This window comes from Cervus elaphus, chromosome 32 (assembly GCF_910594005.1).
Source record: "Cervus elaphus chromosome 32, mCerEla1.1, whole genome shotgun sequence".
Classification (NCBI taxonomy): Eukaryota; Metazoa; Chordata; class Mammalia; order Artiodactyla; family Cervidae; genus Cervus; species Cervus elaphus.
Genome location: NC_057846.1, coordinates 45,530,947 through 45,552,778, shown reverse-complemented (window position 1 = coordinate 45,552,778; position 21,832 = coordinate 45,530,947). Strand labels below are relative to the sequence as shown.

General features: G+C 41.7%; 1 protein-coding gene and 1 long non-coding RNA gene across 13 annotated transcripts in view; one reads left to right on the top strand and one right to left on the bottom strand.

Annotated features, from left to right (window-relative positions):
• Positions 1-21,832, bottom strand: part of PSD3 (pleckstrin and Sec7 domain containing 3) — a 575,456-nt gene that overhangs the window by 311,409 nt on the left and 242,215 nt on the right. Inside the window, exon 1 of one of the 12 annotated variants that reach the window (XM_043893695.1) lies at positions 20,544-20,562. The exons of 10 other annotated variants lie outside the window; for them this stretch is intronic. Coding sequence is in view for 1 of the 2 variants with exons in the window: in XM_043893693.1 (XP_043749628.1) it covers positions 10,344-10,374 (31 nt within the window). In the remaining variant the exon portion in view is untranslated. Of the gene's footprint in view, positions 1-10,343; positions 10,556-20,543; positions 20,563-21,832 lie in introns of those variants that run through there. One more of the 12 variants, XM_043893693.1, reaches the window with a different exon arrangement.
• Positions 9,832-17,011, top strand: LOC122687940. Its single transcript, XR_006339273.1, has 3 exons — positions 9,832-9,960; positions 10,931-11,086; positions 16,892-17,011. It is a non-coding gene; the product is annotated as an uncharacterized LOC122687940 (long non-coding RNA).

The window sequence follows — 21,832 nt, the reverse complement described above, 5'->3', positions numbered from 1 at the left end:
CGCCGCCTACAGAATAAAGTCTAAAATTCAAACTCCTTCATCCAGGAGTTGAGATCCATAATCCAGCCCCAGTCCATCTTTCTCATCTACTCTCTCCTCTCCCTCAACAACCCTGTGGATACCTCTGCTTCTCTGAGGGTGTCGCAGCACATGAACACTCCTGGAAGGTTCTCTCTAACATACGCCAGAAATCAAGCTGACACTCAGCTTTTTATTCCCTTGGCTTCACTCCATCTCTTCTCTGCATATGACACACTTTTCCTTCTCGCTTCTATACGATCAGAGTATTTTCATCTTTCAAGATCTAACTTAAATCTGCTCTCTTAACTAAGTGTTCCCTTAATCACCAGCCCTTGCAAGAATTCACCTGCTTACAAATGTCAAGGGAACTTTATATCTGGTATACACACATAAAATAAATTATCAGGATATTAGTTCAAATTTTAAAGCTTCAAAGGGCTACAATTTTTAACCTATCATGAAGTGTTCTATGAAAGCTGTCCATATTTAACCCAAATTTAGTAAGCTGAATCTAGCAAAATATCAAAAAGGATTATACACCATGATCAAGTGGCATTTATTCCTGAAGTCAAAGGTGTATTTAACATCAAAACATACTATCATGAAATCCATTCAACAGAAGGAAGAAAAGTTAAATTTCATCAGTTAAGAACCCACTTAGTTCCTAACAGTTTAAATTGCCATTTATAAAACGACCGCTAATGTAAACATAGGCACACTGGGTCAAAGAAAAGTTAATACAGATTTTTTAAAAAAGGGGGGACATCAAAGAAATTAAGTAATTTCTCCACCCCATTCTAACACTTTTCACTGAGATGGACTGGCATTAATTGTGGGCAAATGCCTGTGATGTCTCTGTACATTTTATTTTTGGCTGCACTGGGTCTCTGCTGACGCATGCGGACTCTCTGTAGTTTAGTGGGTGGCATTTTCACCACGGAGCTTTCTCCTGTGGAGCACAGTCTCCAGGTTGAAGGGCTCAGCAGTTGGGTGCAGGGGCTTAGTCATCCCGAGGCATGAGGAATCTTCCCAGACTAGGGATCAAACCCACGTCCCCTGCACTGGCAGGCGGATTCTTTAACCACTGAGCCTGTGATGTCTTGATAAGCAGCTTGGCATCTGGTCAAACACAGGGAGGAAAGGGAGAATGCAAAGCGCGCCCCGAGTGGCAGGCGGCTTTACTACTCCAACCAGCCGTCCGGCCCTGCATTACAGAACTAGTCTGTCTAATCAGCTTTGTTCACTTGTCACCTAGATAAGGACTAGTACAGACCAGGGGAAGTAAATGTTCTGAGAGGCTAAGTGACATGACCAAGGTAAATGAACCGATGTTCAATAAGGTATTTTACAAGAATTAAAAGTCAGAACTAGATTCCTGGTCTTTTATCTCTCAGGAGTAAATTCCTAAGGAAAACTAAGAGGTATCTGAATTGTCAGACTGTCATTTCTAATAGCATACAAAAATAAAAAGCAAAAAATCTTCTAGTTGCGGGTTCTGGGTAGAAATAGCCTTAAATGTCAGGTGGCTCTTGATCCTAGCATTTGTTACAGAACTCAGCATAACATCAAATCTTTCCTTTCACCTAAGGCACCTCTATGTTAGCATGCACAGTGGTTTAATTTTGCTGTTTGCATTTCTTCTCACCACTTGAACTGTCTTTAACAACAACCGAAGCTTCATAATATATTAACCTTGACCTTCTTATTTAGAATTTCTGATGTCTTCCTTATGTTTAAAAAATAGAGCTATTTATGCTAGGGGGATTTAAAGAAAGGCCAAATTCTTCTTTTACCCTAAGACTTTTTTTCTGTTCCCTTTTAAAACCAGGCCATGGATACTTGCCATTAAATGACCACCGTTTCCAAAATCCATTCAGCAAACATTCATTAATTACCGGCTAGGTCCTGAACACAGGACATTCAGAACTAAACGCTGCTGGCGTGTGACTAGTCTCTTTCGCGTGTTTAAAAGCTCACGCTGGCCATGTGTGAAGGATGTGCAGGGTAAAGTACGGGCACAAACAGAGCCAACCCCGGGTGACAGCCCGGGCAAGATGGAGCGGCCTGCGGCCAGGACAGAGGCCCCCACCTCCCCAGCCTCCGTCCCCCTCTCTCCGTCCCCCTCTCTGCTGTCAGCCTGCTGCCCAGAGGCCGTGCCCAGCCTGTGCCGCTGCTGTGGGCTCCAGGCCTCACTCGTGAGAGCTCCTGCCTTCTGTCAGTCTGCATCTACTACTGAAGCAAGAATTTAGCTGAAAAGCGAAATAGCTGCTTCTCCTCTAGAAAATCTCGCTGAATTAGGCCTGCCCAAATTTGGTCTCATATCTGTGACAATGGGATTTGCTAAGTACCGAAAAAAAAAAAAGAGAAGAAGATTTTAGCACTTACCTAAATATAAACCACACACTAGTAGAATTTGAATTAATAAGAGTTTTTATAGCTTTTCTGCATTTATTTTCCTCCCTCAAAGAAATTAAAATGTAGTGTAAAGTGCGTAGGAGGGAAGGGAAGGGAGAGAGAAGAGCCTGTCACACTCATGTGAAATACATATACTTTGGGGAGGGGTATCTATTTATACTCCCCTTTCTATGGAGTCGTATCTGCTGCTTTGTGTATTTGGTCAGATTCCTAACAAATTATTTTCTGTTATTTCCTGATGCTTTTCCTGTGATGCACAAAATCCACTTGTTTAAAAAAGTTTTTTTGTTTTAATTTAATATAGAGAAAAATGGGATACTTTTGAAAGTTAACAAGAACAATTTCAGGAGTGCTTTGGGTTGTATATTACATAGCCATCCATTTCTGGAACACAGATACAGAACTGTAATAAAATGCAATGTGATTTAAAACAAGTTCTTCTACATCAAACGAAAAAGTTTCTGTACAAAGGAAACCATCAAGAAAATGAGAAGGCAATCTACTGAATGGGAATAAATATTTGCAAATCATATATCTGATAAGGAGTTCACATCCAAAATATATAAAGAGGGCTTCCCTGGTGGTGCAGTGGATAAGAACCTGCCTGCCAAGGCAGCAGACACGGGTTCGATGCCTGGTCCGGGAAGATGCCACATGTTGCAGAGCAACTAAACCACGGGCGGCAACCACTGAGCCTGAGCTCCAGAGTCTGCATACCGCGCCCACTGAGCCCGCGCGCCTAGAGCCAGGGGCCGGCGACAAGAGAAGCCACGACAGTGAGGAGCCGCCCATCGCAAGGAAGAGAAGCCCCCGCTCTCCACAACCAGCAGAAGTCCACACAAAGCAACGAAGACTCAGCACAAAGATAAGAGAAATAAATAAAAATTTAAATATATGTATAAAGAACTCTATTTAAATGTACATTTATTTATATTCCCTGTTTATACTCCCTTACATAACTTATTAGCAAAAAAAATCTGATCTAAAGATGAGGAGGAAAAAAATTAAATAAATTAAAATGAGCAGATCTGAATGGGTATTTTTCCAAAGAAGACATACTATGACCAACAGCTACATGCAAAGATGCTCAACATGACTAATCCTCAGGGAAATGCAAATTAAAACCACAATAATCATGATTTGAACCAATTCTAGAGAACCTTGTGGTCCCAGTTGTCCCATGTTTTCCTGTCACAAATGATTCTTGTTTTCCCTGGCTTAATCCAAGTCGCTGCTTTTTATTATACCTGATATAAAAGAATAAAGAGCACCACAAAAAGCCAAAAAGTAAAAATAAAACCACAATAAGGTATATCGCTCACACCTGTTAGAATGACTATAACCAGAACGGTAAGAATAAAAAGTGTTGGTGAGGATGTGAAGAAAAGGGAGCCCTAGTACACTGCTGGTGGGACGTAAGTTAGTGCAGCCTCCTATGGAGACTCCTTGACAGATTAAAAACAGAACCACATAAGATACAGCAAGTCCACTTACGGGGATTTACCTGAAGGAAACAAAAACACTCATTGGAAAAGACATCGGCACCCTTACGTTCACATTTTTTACAACAGCCAAGAAATGGAAACAATCTAAGTGACCATTAATGGATGAAAAGATAAAGAAACTGTGTGTATATTAATACATAGTAATATGTCTATATAATATTAACATATTAATATATTAAATTAGCCACAAAAATGGATACTACTGGGTATTATTATGGAATAATACGGATCTTATTCAGCCATAAAAAACAATAAATCTTGCCATTTGCAACACATGATCGGACCTTGAGGTGGTGATGTAGTCACTAAGTCGTGTCTGACTCTTGCGACTCCATGGACAGTGGCCCTCCAGGCTCCTCTGTCCGTGGGATTTCCCAGGCAAGAATACTGGAGTGGGTTGCCATTTCTTCTCCAGGGGATCATCCCCAACCAGGGATTGAACCCGGGTTTCCTGCATTGGTGGGTGGATTCTCTACTGACTGAACCACCAAGGAAGCTCAGAAAGTGTTAAGTCACTCAGTTGTGTTCAGTTGTGTCCGACTCTTTGGGATCCCATGGACTGCAGCCTGCCAGGCTCCTCTGTCCCTGATATTTTACAGTTCTCTAAGAAGACTGGAGAGGGTTGTCATTCCCTTCTCCAGGGGATCCTCCCAACTCAGGGATCAAACCCAGGTCTCTTGCATTGCAGGCGGATTCTTTACCATCTGAGCCATGAGGGGACCTTGAGGGCATTACACTAAATGAATTAAGTCAGAGGAAGACAAGTACTATATGACCACTCTTATTTGTGAAATCTTAAAAAGAAAGAGCAAAACAAGATCATAGATACAAAGGACAAATTAGAAGTTGCCAGAAGGGTTGGGGTGAGGAGTAGGTGAAATGGGTGAAGTGGTTCAAAAAGTACACGCTTTCAATTACAAAATAATCAAGTGAATGCAATATATAGCATGGGGATCATGGTTAATAACACTGTATTGCATATTTGAAAGTGGGTAAAAGAGTAAATCTTAAAAGTCCTCATCACAAGAAAAAAACCTTTTATAAGTATGGAGGGTGATGGACATATTGTGATCACTTCACAATATGTAACATTATACAATATGTAATATTACGCTGTATGTCTGAAACTAGTTTAATGGTGTATGTCAATTATAACTCAAAAAAGTTCTCAGGATCATGGGGAAACAAGCCTGCTCCAAAAGAGGAGCTTCAGAAAAGCCCTGGCCCTTCTAAGAATGATCCTGTCTGAGGATCAGCAGATGAAATGGATTTCTTTCTACTCTGGGTAACAAACTCCTTCAAAGAAAAGGGCTGAAATGGGGGAGGTGGGGAGGAAGAAAAAAGAAAAAGAACGATTTGGCAAGCCTGCTGCAGCCTTGGTCACAGTTCACAGTAGAAATGTGAAGTAAAGGCGTTTATCATGAAGGATTCTGAAGAACTGGATGTAGGCTTCCCAAAAGACTATGATGGCCATGTCCGTGAAACACCAGTTACAAATCACACATTCCCTAGGAACTGGGCCCAGTCATTTTGAGGAAAAGGATCTACCTTTGTTCTGTCTTGTTGCATTGCCACTAGAACATAAACTTCAAAACAATTCTGTCTGATACCTTTACCATTATTATATCCCCAGAGCCCAGAATAACAGTAGCAAGCAAAATGGATATATTTGTTGAATCAATGAATGAATGAATAATATCCTATAACCAACAGAATACCGTTTAATAGAATTTCAAAACAGAAACAGAAAGATGCTTCCCAAAACATAAGCAAAATACTACATGCCAATGCCACTCAAATTCTGTCCCCTGCTCCCAAGGACAGGCTGAACGGAATGCTGGAAACACTGTGGGGGGCGGGGAGGTCCTGCCTAACTTTGGAACTACCTAATTCTTCCACTTCATCAGCCAACATTTATTGTGCGCCAAGAATATGCTGAGCACTGGAAAACAGAGCCACAAGCAAGGCCATCAAGGAGTTTGCAGCCCAGCAACTCCATCTGCACGTACTGTCTACTGCAGACAAAGCTTAAGCAGCGGTCAAGTTAAGCGGGGACAACTTGGCCATAGTTTCAGAATGCACCATAATCCTCCGTGGACGATTACCACTAAACTTAAATTTCTCAACTGATTATCTTACTCTCCAAATGCTATGCTGTTCCATATGGCAGTCACAGTCACATAAAACTACTTAAATTTAAATTAATTAAAATTAAATAAAATTGAAAACCCAGTGCTCCATATGTAGCTGGCTCCAACACTGCAGCAGGCACAGAGAAGACTTTCTCCTGCTCATGAGAAGCCTGTTTGAAAGCACTGCCCTAGAACCTTTCTACTCAAAGTGTGGCCACGGAGCAGCAGCAGCATCACCCGAGTGTTTGTTCAAAACGCAGACTCAGATGTCAGGTCAGACCTTCCTAATCAGAATCCGTACCTCCAAAAAGAACCCCGGGTGATCTGCATACATCTAAAATACGGAAGCACTCCTCCAGACAACCACCACAATATCTATGAATTGTGCTGACTACATTTATGTAGCAGGTTTTTACTCTAAAAGATAATCTCAAGAGTTCCTGCCTCCTGACTGAAAGGTCCAAGGGTTCAATTAAGTAAACAAGTAAAGAAAAGAGGCAGTCTTTCCTTCCTGCCCAGAGAAAGGCTGTGCCTTCTGGCCTGGGTTTGCCTTCCAGCTGATCCAGCATCCTTTCAGCAGAGGAAGAGAACCACCTAGACTGTGATGGGACCCTGTCTTTAGTTTATAGCTCACAGAAAATTTTCTCTCACAATGAATGATGGTCAGCGACTCTACCCTTACACAGAAGATCATAAAGTCCTTAAAAAAAAAAAAAAAAAGACTACAAATGTAAATCTGAGCATTAGTAAACGCCCATACATTAACATCTGTACGTAGCCTTAGAGAAATTACACTGGAGCTTAAAGGAAAGGAGCTGAGGGAAAGGTAACGTTTTTCTATTTTTAAAAACTGGGATATTTTCCCAGACTTTCAATGGTCATGTCATTGGATAGATCACCTGTAAAATAAAAATGGACGGGCAAATTCACTTTTGTACTGCACTTTCAAGAGAACACTGTTTTTTGTGAGCACGGTTCAGCAGATTTTCAGTCCTTTCTAAATCACGGCTAACCTAGCCACTGGAAGTCCGTTTCTCTCCTTTCCCTGTAGGTTGTTCATAAATGCAATAACATCATGGTGCTCTCTGTTCCCTAATGAATATCAGTTAGTAAACATCTTTAAACTTCCAAAATCAGTTAGCATGATAAAAGAGCTATAAACTCTTAAGTCATTTCAACATTGGAAAATTGATAGAACTTTCAGGCTTAAAGACACAACTGCCCCTGGCCTGTCAAGGAAGAATTCAATCCCATAGACAGAGGGTGACTGATTTTTCCCCTTTAGTCTGAAATTTCATAAATCAATAAAAAAAATTGAAGACAGAGGTCTAATTTACAAAGCAACATAATAAGTCTTGCAGAGTAAAATATCTCAAACACATTTTACCTACAAGTAATCATAGTCCTTGGACTTCCCTGGACTTTACCTTTTACTTTACTCTTTACCTTTCAGTGGTAAAGAATTCACCTGCCAATGCAGGAGATGAAGTTTCCATCGCTGATCTGGAAAGATCCCCTGAAGAAGGAAATGGCAACCCACTCCAGGATTCCTGCCTGGAGAACCCCGTGGACAGAGGAGTCAAGCAGGTCCAAGGGGTCACAAAGAGTCAGATACAACTTAGCAACTAAACAACAAGAAATTATAATCCATAACTGTGAATAATAGTGATCAATGCTTTTGTGTCTAATAATCAATAAATCCCTCCAGTAATACAGAGATGCATTTAGGATTTCGATTTGCAACGCAATAGAAAAACTTGTATTTAAAAAAGAAAACAGAAGAATAATCTATTTTTACTAAGCAACAGAAAACATATTCAGTATGATAAAAATGACACAAAATGAGTATGAGTAATGATAATTTGCTAAGTGAGTAATCTAAGTACATTATATTTTGGTACACACTCTTCACTAATAAAAGTCACACTTTGGAGAAGGCTGTACTTGAGGGTGCTGGCTATTATCGGGTCACTAGCAACTCTCTAAAAAGCACAGATATAGAAGGTATTTCTGTACTACAAGACCCAGGAAAAGGTCTGCCAACCACTACACAAACTATTAGTATGTGCACACAAGTAGAGGCTGCTCCATTAATTGGACACTTCTCCCCAAGTGATTAATAGTTACAGCTGTGCTCACCACAAACTCAATTTTACATGCTAATGAATCAGAGCCCAATTTTTCTCCTTCGATTCTAATCCCCGGGGAAATGAGACTAGCTTCCCATTCCGGTCAACTGCAGAGGAGCTCTGCGAGCTGGGAATGGCAGCTCACAGCACCCGGAAGGGAAAAACGTGAGAAAAGGAGCGGCCGCAATCCTAACCCCAGGTCTCCGCCCGTGTGCAGAGCACTGGCGCTCACCCCGGAGCCGAAATTCTAAGCTGCAGGAACTGAATTCAGGTCTGTCTGAAAATCACGGTTTCTAAAGCTGGTCTGCTCTTCTCAGGCAGTGGGCTTCTCCACCTTGATCCACCACCCACTCTCATCTGTGTCTTCTGTCTGCCCTGTGCTTCCCCTACCAGACTTGCCGCTTCTGATCACCGCTGCCCTTCTGACTGCAGGCATCCTAGCTTTTCCTACTTCTTCCTGCTAGGAATTCAAACTTTCAAAAACCCAATTTCATGTTTTCATTCTTCCAAGCTTCACGGATGTAGCTGGTACAGGGCACTGGGGAGGTTAGGGAGCACAGCTGCCGGTCTGAGACACCAGATTGAAAGCTGATCGCCATGACGGCTTGAGATAACACCTCGGTCACAGCACAGCAATACCACTTCTCTTTTGTGGCGAAAACATTCAAGATCGACTCTCTTAGCCGCTTCGAAGTATATCATACAATATTACTAACTGTAATCACGACAATGTACATTAGAGCCCCAGAACTCACTCACCTTCTAACTGAACCTTTGCACCCTTGGGCCAACTTCTCATTTTCCCTACCCGACAGCCCCTGGTCACCACTATTCTACCCTCTGGAAACCCAATTTTTAAATTTCTCTGACCTTCATTGTTTGTTTTTAAATTTTATTCCTAAAAGCAAATAAAGTTTAAACTTTTACAGAACTCCACAGTCTTATTCATAGCAGGCTCTCTTCTGCTAAAGTCAACACAGATATGGTATGGTAGTACTAATATAAATCCTTACATATTTTATTAAATATTTTAATATTGAAACTGATACTAAAGAAATTTAATACTTAAGACATTGACATTTTAAGTACTAATTCTTGTTTTAAAATCAGAAACGCTAGCAGCTGGACTGCCCAGCAGTGATGAGCTGCTGCAGCCGTGGACTTCCCTAAAGTGCTGGGTGTCAAGACAGACGCCAGGTGCAGTGGAAAACAACAGCTCCAGTCTGCCTCCCGCCTGTCACAAGCCCCAGCAGGTCCTGATTCGCATTAAGTAGTTCTCATGCTCAGTAAGAGCATCCCACAGTTGTGCTAAGGATTCAGGCTGCAAGTCAACATGAGCAATGGTTCCAAGTATCTCTGAAAATGCAAATTGCAGCACAGTCAACTTCCCTGATGAGAGAGAAATAAACCTTGAAATACTCTTAAGGTGACACTCTCAACAGATTAGAAGAACACACCCCAGTGTATAAACTGAGGAAAAATAAACCCCCAGCAGAGACCACCTCAGCCCCGGTGCCCTGCAAGCCAGCGTCTGTCCCGGCACCCAGGCGGAACGGGAGGAGAGCAGTCTGGGCTCTTTAAGAGAAGCTCCGCCCCTACTCCCATCCAAAGCCTCCACATCAGGTCTCCAAAACTACAGGGGTAGCCGGTTCCTCTTTCTTTCTACATAATACGTCCAAAAATGGGGAGAAACGGGGTGATGGAATTCTGAGTTCCCAAGGAAGGGGGGAAAAACAATGAAAGGAAATAAAATTACAGGTAAGCATAATATTCTGCTTTCTACCTAAAAATAAATAATTTGAAAAATCCAATGTCAGATGCTAAAATAAACATTCCAGGTGAAAGCCAGGGGAGGGACTGGGCGATGGCGCTCGGAGGGCAGGTGGTGTCTTTCGGGCGCTGGGGAATTAAAGAACAGCTGGCGTGGGCAGCCCGGAATAAATGCGGAATGTGCTTCTCTGGTCGGGATTCAGCAGAACCTCATCCAGCCCCAGCAGTCTAGCACTGGGATGGTCGAAAGACAAGACTAGCAAGCAAAAGCAGTCAACCATACAGATGGATCATTTTACAGCAGCATTTTACAAGAGAGCGATATATAAAATCAATTTGCCTGCAGAGACCTACAAATAGAGGTTACTCACAGAGATTACTGTAGCTCCAGCAGTTACCCATTGATCATAGAAAATGCCCCGTTCATCAGCTTAACGCTCGAGAAAAGTTAGCTAGAAGAGAAGCTGGCTAATTCAAAATCTGCCGTTCTAGTCAACTGGAAGCAAGTGAGTTTCAAAGGTCCTGGCAGCCCGGGGCCCCGCGCCGCGCGGGGTGGTGTCCACGGGCGCTCGGAGCTCAGGCGCCCGGCTGAGCCCGCGGCCGCCGCTCCCTTCACAAAGGCACGCAGCCTGCCCTCTCGCTCTCCCGGCCGGCCTCTGCGCTCTCTCTACCTTGGTAGCTTACCGAAAACAAGCACCGTAGGGCTTTTCTATATTTGTGAAAAACTACTTCCGAGGAGATAATGGAGCTGACGGGAGTGAGCTTTAATGTAACCATTTCCTCGGTGCTAGCAGCACGAAGCCCAGCAAAGGCTGAAAGGACTGTACCATCCCGGGTGACATCAGAGGTGGGGCTGTCATCAGGATCACGCAGCATTTTCTCGGATGCGAGGATGACACGTGGAAGGGGATGGATGGGCTCCCTCTGAAAGGGTTTAATTCTTGTGTTACTTCAACAGAAAAGGCAAAAGCCAATCTCATGTGGGACGACTGCCATGGGAGGATTTCTATCCTGCTTTCCTGCTCCTCGGCTCATGGCTAAATGACGCTGCCAACTAAAGTCATTTTATTGACGACTGTATCACCATTCCTGCAATTAAATTCATATTTGACGGGTAATTGGTATCAGTTGGAAAATGTGACATGATAAAATTCGAGGACATTAACATCTAATCTTAAATATGATGACATAAACTTTTACATCACTAATGGTACCTTAGATAGACGCAGTCCCTTTCAATCTCAATAAAAATACTAAATGTAAAAACTAATAGTTCTGTAGCTGAGAAAAGCAAGGTGAAAATCAGCACAAGATACATAGCATAATGTAATAATACTGGTCCTTGGTCTTTGTAATGGAGGATAACACAAACATTAAAAATATCTCATCTTCTATAACCTTAATATTCCAACCAGTTTGAGAAAGCAAAGGCCAATAATACAAAGCAATTGATGGTTATTTTCATTCATTCCATATACATTTACTGAGTACCTAACAAGTGTGAGATAATGTGCTGAGTTTAATTCAGAGTATATATTTCTGATAAATAATATAACCAGAATAGAAAATATTTATCAAATGCTTCCTAGTGCCAGGCACCGCACTAAGCAGCTTTCCTGTACTGACTCCTCTGTTCTGACCAGCAGCCCTGTGGGACAGCCACCATCACTAACCCCTGCACAGATGAGGCTACTGAGACACAGGGTGAGCCTGCGTGAGGTCACGCAGCTAACGGCACGGGCAGGATGCAGACGCGGACACTGAGGCTGCAAAGTCCGCTCTTGCAGGTCCTAAAGCGGCACTGGCCCCTGACAGCGTCCTTGTCAAGTAAAAGAATTCCAAAGGAAGAATACAGTTTTCAGGACAGGGCACCACAGCAAGTCAAAAACTCCAAGAAGCCTGGCTCCACTATGAGAGAACAAAGGCAGAGGGGACACCCGGAGAAAGCCTAGGAAGACAGTGAAGATGACAGCCAGGAGAGGAATTTCAGTGTTCACTGCGCCAGTGACCTTGGGCCCACGGCTCTAAACCTTTCAGCTTTAGCTTCCTCGCTTCTTCTTTAAGTTGTAAAAGCACAGTTAGAGCATACAATCTAAACTTGTGGTCTGGGCTCCATCACTTTCCAATTACGTCCTTTTAGCAGTTTATTTAACTACTCTGAGGGAATTCAATTTCCTCATCCAAACAATAAATAAAACAGTGAGGTTGTCCTGAAGATTAACTATTCATATAAATATATAAAGCACCCATAATAGTAACTAGCATACAATAAAAGCTCAAGGTTAATTATCATTATTGTTACTATAAATCATTACTTTTAGCATTATTATCACATTTTTAAACTACAACTGGCAGCTTCCTCCCTTTTCAAAAACTTCCCTAAGAAGGGCTGCAATTTTTCCAGAGTTGGTAGGAAAAGCAAGAAAGGAAACCTTTGCTGGTTTTATACAAACCTTAACCCATCCATGAATCACCATCCCCCTGTGAGACAGAAGCTGAAGCTGCTGAGTGCGCTTTCCAAGAAAGCTCCTTACAAGGGGAAGAAACTCAGGTATATGAATGAGGGTGCTTAATAAAGTTACTGTGATCATATAGGGCAACATAACCAAGATGATCCCCTTGAATGGGAACACCAGTGACCATGAGGAAAGGACAACTATCTCAACCACAGGAAGGCCTCATTTCCAAGTGTCCAGCATTTCACGTGAGGCTTTAATGAACAATATCTTTGACTGAGATCCTAAAACCCTAAACTTAGTAAAAATAGTGAAGTCCGAAAATAAACGTGTTACATGGTCTCTAGTCTCTCGTGTACACTATCTTTAAAAAGTATCCGTGTGGAAATAGCACCTGAGTCTACAACTGGGCTGGCAGTGCCGACCACAGAGAGCGGAAGGGCAGCAGGGTTCAGTGGGAGGCAGCGTCAGGGCAGAGAGAGAGGATGCTGAAGTCCTCGACGGTCTGGTTTTGATCTGTTTCTGAAACGCAATTTAATAAAGCTGCCATTACCCTTGACAGACAGATAGTATCAACAATATTCAGACCAACAGGACCATTAAAAAATTTATAGAAAAAATAAGAACTATACAGGCTTTCTAAAAAAAAAAAAAGTTTATCAACCAATATTCTGTTTAAATCTCTTCTATAAAAGATAGCAACTTATTTTTCTAGAAACATCACTGACAAAATCAAGAAAGCTAGATTTATAAAATGTACTTTTTCATTAAATAAAAGTATATAACAGCCAACCACAACCAAATGTTTTTTAACGAAGAATGAAATGTAAATCATGAGAGTATTTTGAGTGCTAACATAAAGCTTATACTGACTCTATCTTATGTTCTATACTGATGCTCTGGCACTCTGGGCTCTGGTCTTGGGAGGCAGCCTCCCAGGGTAGCTACTTCCTGGAGACAGGGAAGGACTCCCCTGGGAGTAAGAGCACTTCTGATGCACAAGCCGACCAACCCAGAGCCACAGCCCAAGCGTCTCCTCCCCCAGCCTCTCCTTCACGAGTCACTCCCTGCTCTAAATCACCCCAGGGCCTGGAGCTGGACAACTAGGAAGCACCCCTATAGACCTTAACCCTTGAAATCACACGTGTCCGTGTGACTTACCATACCTAACTTCAAAGAAATCCTAAGTACAAATCCTATAAGGAAGTTTTAGGAGAAATGAATAATCAATTATGCTTGAGTAACAAAATTTCAAGTAAGTTCAATGTATTTCTAGACTTTATTGTCACTAGTGCTGACAAGCTCTAGGCAATAAATTTCTATTTGATATAATGTGTTATTTCTCAAAAATTTCTAACAAAGTATATACACACAGACAAGCAAACTAATTGTTATCCAATTTACTCCAAGATTTTAGAAGTAAAAATTCTTACAAATTAAGACTTGTAAAAAATTGTATAATGCCAATTTTATCACCACAACATATGAAATTTTATTATTTGCTTCTATTAATTACTAAATCCATGAGGAGTCAACAAGATTAGCAGAAGAACTGGTAACAATAGTTCCTTATTTGAAATCACTTTCTTTTATTGAGCAAATTTCAATAAATAAGAAGTCAGTTTTCCTACCTCAAGTTATTTATCTTTTAATTCTGGTTGTTAGATGTTACAAAAAATACTCATGACAATTTCAGGATTAAAAAAATTTAGTTTTTACCTATTAGTCTATTGTTCCTACTATGTGCTCAGCCGCTCAATTGCGTCCGACTCTTTGCAGCCCCATGGACGTTAGCCAACCAGGCTCCTCTGCCCATGGAATTCTCCAGGCAGCAACACTGGAGTGGGGTGCCATTTCCTACTCCAAGGGATCTTCCTGACTCAGGGATCTAACTAGTGCCTCTTCCATCTCTGGCAGTGGCAGGCAGATTCTTTACCACTGCGCCACCTGGGGAGCCCTTTACTACAAAGCAGACACCCACTTAATTGATTCATTTAATCCTTAATATCCGCTAAGAAGTAGAGATCAGGTATACCTAAATATAAGGCAATCCAAAGGACAAAAAGTTGTTGGCTACACTGAATATATACACTTCAGGGATGTAGATTAAATAACCAAGTAGCTTCTCATAATATTTTATGTTAATAGTATACCTATACAAAACCAAATACTACATAAAACAATAAAAACACCTGCTTTTACTCACTTATGTTTCACAGAATTATCTTAGTAAAGCTTTTCACATGCAATTTTTCAACAGAATTTTTGTTGCAGGATCATTGAGTTATATTACATCTTGGGTTCTGCCTTAAATTGATACACAGCAATTTTTAAATCTGTGTGATGATACAGCTGGAAATTCTATCCTAACGCACAGAATCCACTCACTAAGAGTGCTACACTCACTGTCTGGCCTGTAAAAGTCACTTTTAAAAGACAGTTTACAGTGATATCCAATAAATACAACTCCAGGATTATTTCTTCAGGTATAATTACTAATTGTGTGTTAAGTTTGCTTTCTCCTCTTTTTTTAAACCTATTTTAGTGATCTCTCTAAGCATCCCAATGAGAATTATCCGTAATTATTTCAAGCTAATACGTATTCTCCAAAAGTTCTGTTACTCAAAAACAATCAGAACATCCCTGATTTAGAAATGGTAAAAAATTGAATATAAAGTCACTCCTTTTCTCATAAGTTTTTAAGGAAAACATCCTTACCCTAGTGTGGGGATATACAGAATCTTTTTTTAAATTTTATTGAAGCTCAGCTGATTTACAATGTTGTGTTTAATTTCTGCTCTAATATCCTCTTTTTACATTCTTTTCCATTACGGTTTATCAGACCCTATTGGATATAGTTCCCTGTGCTATACAGTAGGACCTTGTTGTTTAAACATCCTACGCATTAATATAACAGTTTGCATCTGCTAATCTCAACCTCCCAGTCATTCCTTCCCCTTCCCCCACTTCCCCCTTGGCAACCACAAGTCTGCTCTCCATATTTGTAAGGATGGTTTTGTTTCACAGATGTGTTCGTTTGTGTCATTCAGATTCCATATATAAGTGATATCATACAGTATTTGTCTTTATCTTTCTGACATACTTTGTTTAGTATGATAATCTCTAGGTTTATCCATGCTGCTGCAAATTGCATCATTGCCTTCTTTTTTATAGCTGAGTAACATTCCATTGCATACATGTACCACATCTTTATTCACTCATCTGCTGAGGGACATCTGGGTTATTCCATGTCTTAGCTACTGGAAATATTGCTGCTGTGAACACATGAATACACGTATCTTTACAAACTACAGTTTTGTCTGGGTAAATGCCCAGGGGTGGGACTGCTGCATTACATGGTAGCCCTATTTTTAGTTTTTGGGGACATCCATATTGTTTTCCACAGTGGCTGCACCAATTTATAGTTCCAGCTACAGTGTAAGAGGGTTCTCTGGATAGAGGGGATATTAAGTCCCTTTTACAGATAAGAGCACAGAGGGAGTTTAAGCCTCCAGCCAACACACAATCAGAAGGTAAAAGAAGGATAAGAAATACCCCTCAGACCAAAATTTAACAAAAAAAAAAAGAAGGAAAAGGAATTTAGTTGGAGCCCAAACATGAGTATGCAGAAGAGCAGAAGGAATCAGCTTCCACTTCACACTGGGCTGTACCTTATTCCTGTCTGTTATTCTACCACGTGGTGCAAATGTAAGCATTTTTCTCTTGTTGCTCCCATGAGTTTATTTACAATAATACTTACCTTGTCTTTTATTACATAAACCATGTAAACATCATTTATAACGAACATCCAACATGCCATTTATAAATAGTAATATAATTCAGTTATTGTTGACTAGTCTGATTATTCCCACTATTATCTTAGGTAGATTCTTACATGAACACCGGCTAATCAATATTACTCAGAATATAATCAAAATATAAGCCTCACTGACCCAAAGGCAACTTACACAAAGTGATTTGTGTCTGTCTTGTTCACTTCTGTACTCCCATGTAATCGAGACATCTAGGAAGTATAAATGTCAGATTGCAAAGTCAGGTCATGATGGCAAAACACTCAAGGGAATTTTTCTATGTGGTGGACAAGGAGAATTTCTACGGTCAGTCGGGAAACTGCCTTCCTCGTGTTTGGGGCTGGGATGGAAACAGGACCCAAGGTGCCAGGACAGCATGGGGCAGAAGGAATGTTTCGGAGTCAGGCTAAAGGGGTGACCACACCAAAGATAGAACTTGAAAGCAAATTCTCGGAGGAACTGAATCTTCCCCAAAGTAGAAAGCCAATAATTATCCAAATAGTATTTAAGTGAGTAACTAAAGTAGTCAGAAGGGCCCTAGGATCTGCACTCATCAAGCCGGCTCCTGGCTAGCCTTTAGTCAAATTAGGAGTGTATTTCTCTCTCCTGGAAACTCCTTTACATGTTTCCTATTTCTTTTCTTTCTTTCAGTAAGAGATACTGTTCATAAACACTCACCGTGTTTGGACAAGGAATTCTGCTTTCCTGAGCCTCAGTTTTCACCTGTTACTTTAAAATATCTCGTTAAAAGTCAAGTTTTCCAGCCTTTTGTACTCAATAAAATATAAATTTGCAATTAGTTTTGAACATGATTTGAACAATTAATTACTGTAGACAAACAAGATGTTTACTGCAAGAGGTGCTGTAAGATTGAACTGAGAAGGCTGCCTGGAAAAGTTAAGTGAAAACTACAAGATGGTGTCCAGATCTGACATCTACCCAAGAGCCCAGTCTATCTCACACTTCCGCTGAGTGGAAATGCTCGTCATGTGGGGACTACCAGACAGGAAAAGGGGGCTTCCCAGGCTGTGCAGCGGTAAAGAATCCGCCTGCCAACACAGGAGATGCAGGAGGCCTGGGTTTGATCTCTGGGTGGGGAAGATCCCCTGGAGAAGGAAATGGCAACTCACTCCAGTATTTTTGCCTGGAAAATCCCATGGACAGAGGAGCCTGGCGGGCGACAGTCCATGGGGTCGCAAAGTGTCGGACACAACTGAGCACACATGTACACATACGGGAAAAGGGAAAGAATGTCAAGAACTTAGAAGAAAATGCCATCAGCCAAACCAGACCACTGAGGCAAAGGGCTAGAGCTGGACTGGGATGATAGAACAAGGAGAAAAAACAACGTAACTCTAGACCAGTTTGTATTCTTTAACTACAGCGTGGAGAAAGCCGAACAAAGTAAATCTTACCAAGTAAAAGGTGTCGACAAGGCTACATTCCCATTTGTGTTGGCAAAAAGACCACCCACCTTATGATAATGAAAACATAATGAGAAAAACGTGCCACGTAAACCACAGCTAGAAGCAGCCCCACAGTCTAAGTGGCTCACTCAGTGGAGCTCTCAGAAGTCCAGAAGGGATGGGAGTCTCAGGCTGAGAGCGGGAGGGAAGATTCAGAGTTCTGTCCAACAGGCTCCAGAGAGCCCATGGGAACTGCCCCGCTCTTCTCCACGGACAGGGTCAGGTCCTGGCCATTCACAAGCCACGTGCTACACACCCACACCACCTCACCCGCCGCCGTCACTCCTGGAAGGCACTACCTGGACTAAGCAAACAGATTCTTTCTCAGGAACCTGCAAGGGGTGTGAGCAGTCAAGGGCAGCCGACTCTCTCAACTGGGCCTGCCATTATCGGGAAAGTAGGTCTGTCCAAAGAAGCAGAAAAATGCGGAGTTGATAACTTCTAACTACCTGACGGATGTCCCATTTACGTCCCATTTATACACCCGGCATACCAAAACCAGTGAACGTCCCTATAAACCTAGCTCCAGGGAGAGAATTCCTTTTTCTCTCCTTGTTCACCATTTCCCCTCCAGTCACTTTAGTGCCGTACTTCAGATCCTCATATATTCCCTCCTCTCTCCCATATCTTTCATCCCCAAGACTATTATTTTCTTACAGTCTCATGCAACTATCCCTCCCTTTACATTCTTATTACTACCGCTTCCTCCAACAGATACCATCTCTTCTCCAGAGTGCTTCAGGAATTAACTACTGATCCTAAACCTACCCACCTCAACATGAATTCATACCCTCTAAGGCACTCTAAGCAACTTCACAGGATTAATCTTTCTAACACACTTTCCTATGGCACTGTTGTTACTACTGTCCCCTATATACCTAATCCTTCCCCCAAACAAAACAAATTTTAAATAGATCCCCAATGCAACTAAACTAAAGCTGTAATTCTTTAACTCAGGAATCGGTAGACTTTTTCTGTAAAGGACCAAACAGCAAATATTTTTAGCTCCATGGGCCATAGAGTCTCGATGCAAATACTCAATTCTGCCATTATAGCAAAAACAGAGATGATCATAAATTAACCCATGGTTGTGTCCCAGTAAAACATCTTCTATTAATACAAAGATAAGAGATGAGCAGGATTTGGCCCAAGGGCCATAGCTCACCAACTCCTGCTTTATAAACCCTGTCACTCAAGACCTTTAGCAACCTGGCCACTAACTGCCCTCATCTTATTCCCATACCGCCATCTTGATGGCTCTGGGTATCAGATTTTTCTTTTAAAATAAACACATTGCTGTTGTTGTTGTTTAGTCACTAAGTTGTGTCCAACTCTTTGCAACCCCATGGACTGTAGCCTGCTAGGCTCCTCTGTCCATGGGATTTCCCAGGCAAGAATACTTGAGTGGGTTGCCATTTCCCTCTCCAGGGGATCTTTCCAACCCAGGGATCAAGCCCATGTCTCCTCATTGCAGGCGGATTACCTCTGAGCCACTAGGGAAGACCCATAACAAACACACAGCAAGTAAAATTAAGAATACTATGAGAAAAGTACAGTTTTACAAATTAAAACACTGAGAAGAGAGTGGTGAAGCTGCTTCCAGCCAGGACCAGAAGCCAGGAAAAGAGCCTCGACCTATTGCTGCCTCTCCGTTGGTCAACTCAGTGTTCCCACAAAGGGCAAAATCACAGCAGACTTTGTTTCAACCAGTTATTCCCTACTCCCCAGACTCTCTCTGACCATCTGTTATGTCCCCACTCAAATCCCCCTTCTCACTGAAGTCCTCCAGGCTTGACCCAACTCACAGTGACCACTCCCTCTCATCTATTCTTAAAGCATGTATTACTTCTTTTCTTTGGGTCCTCATATGTTGACGCTTTCAAACTGTGGTGCTGGAGAAGACTCTTGAGAGTCCCTTGGACAGCAAGGAGATCAAACCAGTCAATCTTAAGGGAAGTCAACCCTGAATATTCATTGGAAGGACTGATGATGAAGCTGAAGCTCCAGTACTTTGGCCACCTGATGGGAAGAGTCAACTCATTGGAAAAGACCCTGATGCTGGGAAAGACTGAAGGCAGGAGGAGAAGGGGACGATAGAGGATGAGATGGTTGGATGGCATCACCAACTCAATGGACATGAGTTTAAGCAAACTCCAGGAGATAGAGAAGGATAGGAAGGCCTGGCGTGCTGCAGTCCATGGGGTCACAATCAGACATGACTCAGTGACTGAACAACAACAAAACATTCATGATTTCATACTGTCTTCCCCATCTACTTATGTTGCATTTTCAAAGACTAGGTAAGTACTGTAGTGTTTAGAAGTTAAAAGATATTCACTCACTCTTTACCAGGATGATGATGTTTATTTACAAGGCAATCCATGGATATATGGACCTAAAATAATTTTCATTAAACCCCACATTTATAAAGATTATACCAGGCGGTCGCTGTATAGTAAATATATCAATTTAATGGAGAAAGAAACTAAAAGCATAAGTCGATCCCTTTGACTTTTCCAGTATGAAGTACTTCTTGCAAAAATAATAATGACTATAAATTCACTAATTCAAGTACTTAAAAGAGTTTATTTTACAAGAAACATCCCCTTAATCTTATTGATTTAGGATAATAGTTGAATCTGTAGGACTAGGAAAATATAATCCTCAGAGAAGTGGTTCTTAACTTTTTTGGCATTATGGATCTCTTTGAGAAAGGTCCCCCAATAAAACATCCAGATAAACAGTTATACAAACTTTGCATTAAATGTCTGGGGGCTCACAGACCCTCTTAAGTTAAGAAACCCCCTTCATTTTAGGCACTCACAGACCTCACTCACCTAAGAAACTTTCCTTTTAATTCAAGTTATTCAAATTTCAATGCACGGTCAGGACCTGGCACCAATTTTTCCCCCACTTTTATGGAACTCTCACACCCAAATCAGAAGACGTCAGAGGGGAGAGGGGAACTGACATCAATGACAGAGATTCCACTTCACTTCACTGCCTGCAAGGAAAGCGTGGTGATTAGACACACATCACTCAGGAGAAGCAATACACGTTACCACAAGACCCTGCAGAGCAGAAGCAGCAATTCCACCTCCTAAAACACCCATGCTGAGAAAATCAGCAGGAGCAACTAATTATAAAATGTCTCTTTAAAATTCAAATTCGTCAATAAAAATGAGTTCTTAAACACCAATGGAGTAACACACACATACACACTGTAAACAATATTGATACATACATAGCTGCTGAACTGTAATTCCCTTTTAAGTAAGGCTAATCTGTTAAATGCTTTGCTAAATAGGATTTAATTTTTACATGTTTTGCACTAAGCACATGACAATGAGAGCAAGATGTCACAAAAATCTAAATTTTAAGACTTAATATAAAATAGCTGGGGCTTCTCAGGTGGCTCAGTGGTAAAGAATCTGCTTGCCAGTGCAGGAGGCATAGGAGATGCAGGTTCCATCCCTGGGTCGGGAAGAGCCTCTGGAGAAGGAAATGGCAACCTAATACAGGATTCTAGCCTGGAGAATCCCATGAACAGAGGAGCCTGGCGGGATACTGTCCATGGGGTCACAAAGGGTCGGACATGACTGAGCAGCATGTATACATAAGTGTTACCTGATAAGGGGCGGGTGGGGGGGCGGTGGGGGGGCGTGGGGAAGTTAAAGACACAAAGCAAAGGCAGTTCTTAGGTCTACACTCAGCCACGCCCTATTGATGCAGGGAGGAAGGCAATTCAATTCTCACTCCATGCTGGAAACTGTTTCTTCAACTTGCTTTTGGCTGCTTTTATTATTATAATTATACTTAATGCCTTGCCTGGAGGATCCAGCCCCTCTGCTTGACTGTAAACTAAAGTTTTAGCCTTTGTTCAGCTCAGAGATACCTTGTCCCTACCAACCCGTGAATAGAAGAGATTAACACCCCCTTTTCAAAGGCAGGCCATTCTCTTGGAGATGTTTTGCAAGACTGAAAGCCCTTTCACTTTACCTCCCCACTGCCTCTCCCTCTCTATTCTGCCTTCCGACTTTAATTCCTCATTGCTTCTTTCCCTCTGATCTATAAAACAACCTGAATGACATCCAGACCCCAATAAGATGGTTATTTTGAGGCGCTA